The sequence below is a fragment of the Asparagus officinalis genome, chromosome 3 (genome assembly GCF_001876935.1).
Source record: "Asparagus officinalis chromosome 3, Aspof.V1, whole genome shotgun sequence".
Classification (NCBI taxonomy): Eukaryota; Viridiplantae; Streptophyta; class Magnoliopsida; order Asparagales; family Asparagaceae; genus Asparagus; species Asparagus officinalis.
In genome coordinates, this window is record NC_033796.1 from 27565882 (window position 1) to 27576018 (window position 10137).

Below are 10137 nucleotides of genomic sequence, written 5' to 3' on the forward strand. Positions count from 1 at the left end.
ACAACTTCATACTCATCAATGAGCGAAATGAGTCATCGATGACCTCCACTCATTGATGAGTGGTAGGGCTCATCAATGCAACATACTCTGTAATTTTTCTATCAGCAGTGACTTCTTCAATCATTAATGACTCACCATTGGATCGTTGACGAGGCTACGGCTCATCGATGAGTGCCTTTCCAGCCTATTACTGATTGTTTAACCCTGTCTTGCCAAAATATTAATATCTCAAGCTTTATGCTTCCGAATCAAGTTACTTTTTTTATTTTTAGATTCATTACAAAGAGACGGACACTACCATATGCTCAAAATTGATTACAGTTTCTAATATTTTTTTTAAAAAATTAACGTGATCAACTTGTTGTCTTGTTCTTTTCACTTTTGAAATTGATTCTAGCTTCTTGTAACGTGTATACAATATATATTAGACCAATATGAATGTTTGTTTATCGAATGGAGTCCATTGTATTGACATATTCCTGACAAGTTTTAGTAGTTTTTGACTTTTATGATAAAACTACTATAAGAATTATTGGGATAGAATAATAATTAGTTTGGTCAAACCTAGCCTATTTAAATGAGTTTATAAACTAGTTTTTTTAAAGTTCGGTATACCAGCTTTTTAAATTTGCGATTTATAATCTAATTTATTTGGTATTTTAAGAAATAGGTAGACATGAAAAAGCTAAGAGCAAAAAAATATAGAAGGAAAAAAAAGCCCACAAACAACCTCCTAATACCGATCTAAAAAAATGTGAGGGCAATCTGATTTTCAAGATAAATTTAAGATGTGTAAGATTAAAGCCCTTTTTTAAATGCATATGTTAACAATAACTAAAGGATTACATATGATAAGTAGAAGCAGAGTTTCTGTAAGGGTAAAATTCACATCACCCTCCATGAATTTGGAAGTTTGGCAATAAACCCAAAGACTCCGAAATTCTCATTAAATCCCTAATAACTTTAGGACTTCCAGAAGGCCCTTAAAACATTTAGTTTGTTTTACACTTAACCCCGTAGCAGCATGAGCTCATATTTTGAGCTCACAAACAATGACTATTAGAAATATCATAAAGCGGCCCTTGGGGATTAAGTGAATGAAAAATCAAAATTTTTTGAGGGTTTTTGGTATTCTTAGAGTTATTGGGAGTTTAGTAAGAGTTTAAAAGCACTTGGGGCGTTAAGTGCAAAATACTCAAAGTTAATGAGGTTTAGTAAAATTTACCCTTTCTATAATTCAGTAAACAGTATGTTATATCAGAATAATTCATGCTTTCTTACCAGTACGTAGTGGCAATAGAAGTACACCTGGATCCTAACACAATCCAAAATAAAAGGCAAAAAAGGAAAAGAAAAGAGTTGCTTATATGTAAAAACACCCAAAAATTACCTCCAAAATACTTTTCACATAAGAGAGTAAATGCTTTTTACATAGTTCTTATGTATTCTCACCGGAGGTAAGCTTAACTGGTCCCTATAGCCATTATAGCCTCTCAAAAGACAACTCTTTAGAAAGAGAGAGAGAGAGAGAGAGAACGGAGAGAGAAGAGAGTGGGGGAGAGAGTGGTCCCTGGCCATTATAGCCCCTCAAAAGACAACTCTTTAGAACCAGAGAGAGAGAGAGAGAGAGAGAGAACGGAGAGAGAAGAGAGTGGGGGGGAGAGAGAGAGAGAGAGAGAGAGAGAGAGAGAGAAATGACCAATTCTCAAGCTAATACGGCCACTGGAGGAGGAGGAGATAGCCTCTTCTCTATTTTGTCATCTGAAAACAGAGATTTTCTCATCACTCCGTCAGGGGACAAGGTTCAATCTCCTCTGTTTTTTGTTCTTTTTTCTTTTTAACGTGGAAATGTTCTTTGTCTTCACTTTCTTTTGAGCTTCAATCATTTCCCCTATCAGCAGCTGGTCTTCATTCCAATTTTGCCGCATACCCATTAATTCCCCTCCCTCAAATATTCATGGGCACTTGCCACTGACCTTTGTTTGGGATTCTGTCATGGTATATTTGGCACTTAATTCTTTTTTGTGCAGTTTCTCTAATTTGTTGTCAATTTATGAATTTTTAGCATTTCTCTATGTGCAAATTATGAAATGATAGGATTGAATCTAATTACTTAGTGGCCTTTGATTGTTGTTTATGTTGAACCATCTTTATATTTTAAGTTAATTCATTTTCAATAATATAGTAAACTATGAGTTATTATATTCTTGTTCTTGAGTTTGCAAAGCAGATCTGATGAATTTTCCTTGGAAACAAATATTTTGGGGTTCTTTTGCTTGTCTGCTTACATCAACAATATTCTTACTCTTATGTCTGGATTTGGGGTATTGTTTAATTCTAGTCATGTATTTTTGCCCCCCTTTTTGTTGGTTAGCTCCATGACTTTAATTTAAGGTTTTAAAAATTTGTGTGCATAAAATATTATTGACACCCAAATGTTCAGAGGGTTGAAAAAAGCCCATTCAGGAATCAAACCTAGCATAGTGTTGTTTATTTTGATGAATATTCTATATAAACATCATTCGTGGGACTTACCTTATATGTGCTTTTGACTTTAATCACAAAGTATGAAGTAAACTACCCATGACTCTTTGGATAAAATATATCAATAATCCCTTCTATTTGTCTCTTTCCATTTATCTCTTTTTGTATGCTCTAATATATGAAAACAAGCATCAAAACTCTCAGGTTTATATTAAGGATATTGAGGGAAACACAATTGGATTATACTTTGGAGCAAACTGGTACTCCAGATGTGAGAACTTCACTCCAGTATTGGCCTCTGTTTACCATCAACTGAAGGGTAGAGGATCTAAATTCGAAGTAGTTTTTGTATCGTCAGATGAGGATCAATCATCTTTTGACAAGTTCTACAGCACAATGCCTTGGCCTTCAATCCCATTCAGTGATTTACAATGCAAGAGGACTTTGACACAAAAGTACCAAATTGAAGGCATTCCTTCATTAATCATTCTCAATCCCGATGGAAAACTAATTCGAGCAGATGGTGTTGAGCTCATATACCGTTATGGATGGAGAGGATTTCCTTTTACTATTGAAAGGATATCGGTATTGGAAGCTGAAGAGAAAGCAAAGCATTCATCTCAAACTTTAGAGAATCTCCTCCTTGTCGAAGGTAGAGACCATGTAATGAGCCATGAGGATCAGGTATGTGTCAAAGCTTCGGAAATGTTACACTTTCCTTTGGTAAGTCACGACACAAAACTCATCAGAGCTAAAGAGTTGCAGGTACCAATCTCAAGTTTGGTAGGGAAAACAGTAGGATTGTACTTCTCAGCTCATTGGTGCCCTCCTTGCACAAAATTCACTAAGAGACTTGTTTCCATATACAACAATCTCAAAGAGATGAACAAAGAGTTTGAGATCGTGTTTGTTTCATTGGATAAAAATGAAGAAGGGTATTCACAGTGTTATAATGACATGCCATGGCTTGCTTTGCCTTATAATATGGAGTTCGCTAAGTCTTTATCTCGGTATTTTGATATCCAAGGAATTCCAACTCTAGTTATAATTGGTCCTGATGGGAAAACTGTTACGAGAGAAGGGAGAAATCTGATAAATTTGCACTTGGAGATGGCATTTCCATTCACCGAAGCTCAATTAAGGTTGCTACAAGAGAAAATGGACGAAGAAGCAAAAAGTTACCCGAGCTCATTTAATCACGTCGGACATCGCCATGTACTGAAGTTGGTATCAGAGAATTCTGGAGGTGGTCCTTTTATATGTTGTGAATGTGAAGAGCAGGGTTTTGGTTGGGCTTATCAGTGTCTTGGATGTGGATATGAGATACATTTAAAATGTGTTAGAGAGGTTGAAGGAGATGGTGCATCGAAGAAACAAGTTCCTTCTGTTGACTCATTTTGTGCTATTAGTAGCAGTGGGGTTTAGCAATTAAGGTTATATATAGTTGAGAGGGGTAAATATCACCTGTATAGAGTTTGTGGGGCTTCTATTGATAGACCTAGATGATAATGTTGCTTCTGCTGAATGAATGACTGAATCTCGGTTACATTTCTATGACCAAGGTCAATTCCGGGACTCAAAATAGAAATGCTTACACACTATATTTAGTTCTTTATAAAAGATGTACGTCTGATGTTTTAAGTTGTTATGACTTGGTAATGTATTGAACCTGGCTTGTACCTGTGAAATTATGTCTCATCTGATGTGAATGGAGATGTTGTTCCTCAAAGCCTAACGTTTTTCATTCATTTTCGTAATATTCGAGGGTGGATTGAGGTTACGGAATTGATCATTTCATCGTAAAACTGATGATATAAATGTTCCACATCATGATACAGCTATTTGTAGTTACTCCTGTTTCAGCTAATTCGAACTTTGCTGAAGAGTCCTTATAGTTAGATTACAACATACTGTTTTCATGTTGATATCAAGTATTGGGAGCTTAATTTCAGCAAAAAACATGCTTTGCATTTTCATCTCTATTATTTTATTCTCGTCGTCGTGTCAATGAAAGTCTTGATATAATTGGGAAAGGGCAACAACATTGAGCTGCAGAATGATCCAAGGACCAATTAACAAAATATTCAACATACACAAACTGACTTCATAATCTCAGCTCTATGAAGCTTCATATGATGAACTTTGGTGTATTTTTTAGCTATTTAAAAAAAAACATAATCTTCTCTGTCATTCTTCATCGGGTAGGTGTTCGAGGTTTTTGGTGGGCATGTGCGTGTGGATGTGTGTGGTTATGTTTGCTATATTTCCATCTGCTAAGTGCGCATGCCTCATCCGAGATCCATATTCTCAAGTTCTCCCAAGAAGTTGCTTATGGACAAGTAATATGAACTCCTCGTGTAAAGAACGATCCTTGTAATGAGATCAGGTTTTCCTTGAGTTTGGTCCAAGCCAAATCACAATCTGGTCTAAGGTTCATACGCCAAAGAAAAGGAGGAAGATCGACTAGTAGAGCATATACGTACCTTCAGGGTCTGTTGAGAGTACTTAGTGGAGAGGGTGGCGAAGAGTGCCAAAGGTGCGAACGCTATAATGCCTGTTAGCAAACTGATACATATCTCAATGAACGTATATCCTGTAACGTGCAGTCGTAATCCATAGTTCGAGCATACTCTCCGAAAAATTTGCAAGAGAGATGAGCATGCAGTTTACGAGTCAGTTTAGATGATGACATCTTCCCGAAGCTTGACACTAAGATATGGCACACCAACCTCTGGGCCATCAGCGTGTACTGACATCATGAGGGTGTTTGGGAAGACTTATTTTTTGAAGCTTATAAATTATGCTAGCTTTTAATGGCTTTTGATTTTTAGAATATAAGTATTATAAAAATTGGTTGAGTAGTATAGTAATTTGTTTGGTCAAACCTATGTTATTTAGGTGAGCTTATAAGTTAGTTTTTCAAAAGCTGTGATATACCAACTTTTTAAATTAAATGTGACTTATGAGCTAACTTATTTTGTATATTACCAAACAGGTAGAAATAAAAAAAAACTTATTAATTTTGTATATTACCAAACTGGTAGAAATGAAAAAAAAAACTTATTAATTTTGTATATTACCAAACTGGTAGAAATGAAAAAACTAGTTTGAGCAAAAAATTAATGAGCCGTCCCAAACACCCTCTTTATCAAAGAAAGGAATTGTGACAGAATGAAGCCAGGGCAAACGGCCAATATTCCAGATTTTCCAATCTGTAGAAACGAAAGAGATGTTTTTAGAAAATATATAAATTTGAATGCAAAGAAAAAGCTACCACACACTAAAATGTACAGTATCCTTTTTTGAGCCCAGATATTAATTCATATCATTTTCGTTACTAGCGCGCGTCACAGGTAAGGCAGGGTACTCATGATCCAAGTAGACTCGTGTTTAATTAATACATATCACTGTTCTGCAGGAAATTAATTCTCGTCCCGTCGTCATCCTCGTTCTGAAGTAATTAAGTTTAGATCTGAATTTTCAACAGGGGGCGGCTAGTCTAGTCTTCTTTAATTTTCTTCAACACCCAGGTGAATCCATGTTTATCCTGTCAGAGAACTCAATCAGGCACAAAGATAAGATGACAATTCAAAATTCGAAACAAAACATAAACTCAATAAATAGGGGTAGAGCATATAAAACAGCACTTAGTAGATACGCCTTCTGCTTAAAGGGTACATAATATAAATAACTAAACGCAAATAGTGCAGTTCGTGTTATCATGCATTTTATGTTTGTCTAGTGATCGAACATATAGAAACTTCTAATTATGAGTTATAAATGGCTAACCTAATTTATATTTTGACTTGTAAACTGCACAACGATTAAGGTCAGAGAAGTCAGATCAAGGACCTCAATCAGAGGCAAGAAGGAATATATATGGCAACTAGGGTTAGGTCTTCTAGCTTGTAAATTTATACGAATTTGTGAGTTGTCTGTGTGTGATTCACTCAGAGTGAATGTCAGTGAGGTAGGCAGAGGGCCCTAAATCTTCACAGTGAATAACTCCGCATTGCAAACTTAGGTGTACGTGGTCGGATAAATCCTGAACAATGATACTGAAGTCTTAACAACAGTAATCACCGGAAGTTACAGTAATACACATAGAAAAGAGAAACTGTAACAGAATCATCCAAATATTTTCAGGAACTAGTAAATGAAGCGCGGCCGGCACATTTCTTTTATACAAAAAACTATAATAACACAGAAAACGAAATTAATTCGCAAAACCAACGTTAAAGTTCACCTGTTAATATATATAGACCAAACACCCATGTCACCAATGTAAACCCTAACTCATAGACTCTCGCTTATGCACCCCAAAAAATGCGGTACGTGAGAGAACCACCTCGTATTACACGTATCAAAAATCAATAATCGCCATCACGGTCAAATTAAACAAGCCAAGAAAAAAAAGGCCGTTTCCCCGTTCACAGTGGAGTTTCTTGTTTCCCCTCCAAAATACCCAAAATGGTCAGAAAAATCCGAAAGAAATACAGAAAACAGTCAAGCAATAGACAATTAATTATACACTGCTTGTTGTCAATTATAAACTTAGGTCGAGCTGAGAGCGAAGCTATATTTAAAAGGCGGTCACTTTCTCTCGGCTTTGGCTCTCTAGCGGGTGTGAGAAAACAAAATTAGGTGGAAAAAAATTATAGTTCACATGATAGGAGAGATTCTATTAATATGTCTGTTATCTTTGAAATGCTTAGATTGAGTCTCTTTATCGTCAAAATTAATCTTGAGCATATTAGTCTAAGGATTAAAATAACTACAACTGTATAATCAACATATATGGATAAGAATCCAGATAATTCAGATATCTGCAATTATATACCCGATAAAGATTCTTTTACGCCCCAACCTAAAGAGCTCACCGGTTTCCGTTTCTGCCGGTGTTTAAGGACGTACTATCAACTAGGGCTGTTAATCGGTTTGAATGGTGCGGTTAATAGGTGACACCGAACACCAAACCGATCTATTTTTTCGGTTCAGTTCGGTTTGGTTTTTCACTTATTTTTTCATAAACCAATTGTGTTCGGTTTAGTTCGGTTTAGTTTTTCTCTGGTTTATATCGGTTTTTTTCGGTTATTCTATAAAGAAAATAAGTCTAGAAAAGTAGAAAGTAGAAATGTCTCATATTACATAACCGTTTCCGAAAAGAAAAGAAAAGAAAAAAAAATGAAAAAGGGCAGCCCACAATGCCACATAACAGTTTTCGAAAAGAAAAAAAAAGCGATGAAAAACTAGAATAGCAGAAACATGTAGATGATAGATCAGCACTTCAAGTTCAGCAGCAAGCTCCTCCATGACCAACATTTGGGGAAAGGAAAAGCTACAGTACCACGTGACAGAAGGGATTTCTTCGCCGGTGACGAGAGAACCCAAGATTTGAGGCTGATGGACGGGAGAACCCTAGATTTGAGGGCGATGGACGAGAGGGGACGAGACGGAGCGCGAAGGACCAAAAGCTCGTTGGGTTTGGGACTTTGAGGGTGATGGACGAGAACTCAGATTCTCAGAAGCCCTAGAAATATAATTAAAGTCTAATGTAGACTATGTAATAATGTTGGAACGCAGACCAAGACCATCCTTTTTTTTTGGCTTCATTTAAGCCCAAGTTTGAAGTTTCTATATAAAATTTTATGTATATTAATAATATATATCTATAAATAATATAATTTTCTTACAATATATATAATCGGTTTTTCGGTTCGGTTTCGGTTTCCAGACATCCGAAACCAAAACCACACCAAACCTTTCGGTTTTCGGTTATTTTTTTGCGGTTTGGTGTGGTTTTTTTTCTTTCCTCGGTTTTTTCGGTTAAGGTTCGGCTTTGGTGTGGCTATTTTTTCGGTTATCGGTTTTCAAGTTACAGCCCTACTATCAACGCGTGTGATTGTGATCCGAAAAGAATGGGCCGTATGATCTTTCTCTGAAGGAGGGGCGGCCCATTTAAGCATAATTGGGCTACATGAAGAACTAAGCTGTTCATGCATGGACAAATTAATGTAGGAAGATACACGTTTCTGTGCTTTGACTAGAACCGAGTTAAATTATCTTATATTATTCACTTATATTAATTTACAAGTGGTATGACTGTGCTCGCAAAGGTGACTCTGCTTTTCTTTTCTTGACTTAAGTTAAGGTGAGGGAAAAAGGTGAGGAATAAAATAATTTGGGATACAAATTTAAAAATACCTGCAATTTGAGAGTTAATTATCAGAAAAATCCAAAATTAAAATATGCGTAAATTTTACTAAACCACAATAATTTTAGTGTTTAGAACTAAAATCCCCGGTAGCTTTGAAACTTTTATTAAATCCCAATAACTTTTGGTAGAAATTCCTTAAAATTGACATTGTTAATTCATTTAGTCAAATGACCAAAATATCCGCCAATAAATTTTGACAAAAATCCAAATAAGTTTTACATTTTGTCACTTAACCCTAGTAATTTGTGGCGGAAAACCTCAAATAACTAAGGTTTATATTTTTTAAATTTGTTTACAATTTAAGGATTTTTTTTCAAGAAGTTGGTCGTAACCTTCGAACTTAAACTAATTTTTTTAATTTCATATGTCATTTGTAATTTTAAAATTTTTATGTTTTTTTTTTGTATTTTTTTAAAAAATTTTGTAATTTTTTAATTTAAAGTGTATCCTTGCAGTTTTCAAATTTTTAAGGGGTTGTTTGTAAATTTACATTTTTAGGGTGCTATTCTCATGTTTTATTTTTACAGGTTTTTTAAAAGTTATATTTTTTTAGGTGTTTGTTTGTATATTTGGATTTTTTTAGAGACTGTTTGTAATTTTTAGATTTTAAAGGGGATTGTTTCTAGTTTTTAAAATTTTTAATAAGTTCTTCGTAACTTTTTGAATTTTTTGCAGAGTTTAGAATTATTTGGGTCTTTTTGAAAATTTTAGATTTTTAGAAGCTTTTTGCAATTTTTTTAGGGGGGTTACATGTATTTTTTTAACTTTAGGGTTTGCTTATATATCCTAATTTGTTAGGGGGGTTTCCTATAATTTTAAGGAATTTAAATGGGGTTGTTTGTAGCTTTGGATTTTTTCTGCATGTTACTTATAACTTTAGATTTTCTAGGAAGCTATTTATAATTTTTATATTTTTTAGAGTTTTTATTTATAGATAGTTATAATTTGATCAAGATTAAAGCAGATTTTATTATCAAAATTTTTAGTTTTTTATGGATAGATTTTTCTTATTATTGATAAGAATACTTTTAATTTGGGTGAGGACTCTTAAAAGACGTATATATGTCATCTTCTCATAGGATAAAGAGACACATGATATTTTTTTAAAGATTTGATGCGTGACACTTTCTTATACACATGACGTTTTCTGATGCCTTTAAGAATAGTTCACCAATTTCTCTTTATAATATAAAGGAGGATACTATTTCAAGTTTGAGGATTAATTTTAGAAAACCTCCCTCAACAATGAGGCTTGTCTTAAAACCCACCCTCAGCTATTTTAACTTTAGAAAACAACCCTCAAAGTTGAGACTGTTGTAGATAACCCATTCAACTTTCAAAATTTAACTAAACCCCCCTTAACTATGGGGTGTCTCAAAAAATTTCCTTTATCTTTCTAGTTTTTTAAAATAACCCCTGTAATGTTATTAATTTAA

General features: G+C 34.6%; 1 protein-coding gene across 3 annotated transcripts; it reads left to right on the top strand.

The window, feature by feature from the left end:
* On the top strand, positions 1516–4213 carry LOC109833549 (probable nucleoredoxin 2). Of its 3 annotated transcripts, XM_020401266.1 has the most exons (3): positions 1516–1802; positions 2689–3168; positions 3250–4213. In XM_020401266.1, the coding sequence occupies exons 1-3, from the start codon at positions 1695–1697 to the stop codon at positions 3907–3909; spliced, it is 1248 nt and encodes a 415-aa protein (XP_020256855.1). In that variant the 5' UTR covers positions 1516–1694; the 3' UTR covers positions 3910–4213. The 3 variants fall into 3 exon arrangements, with proteins under 3 accessions (XP_020256855.1, XP_020256854.1, XP_020256856.1); XM_020401265.1 differs by having other exon boundaries at positions 2689–4213; XM_020401267.1 differs by lacking the exon at positions 1516–1802 and adding an exon at positions 1842–1998 and having other exon boundaries at positions 2689–4213.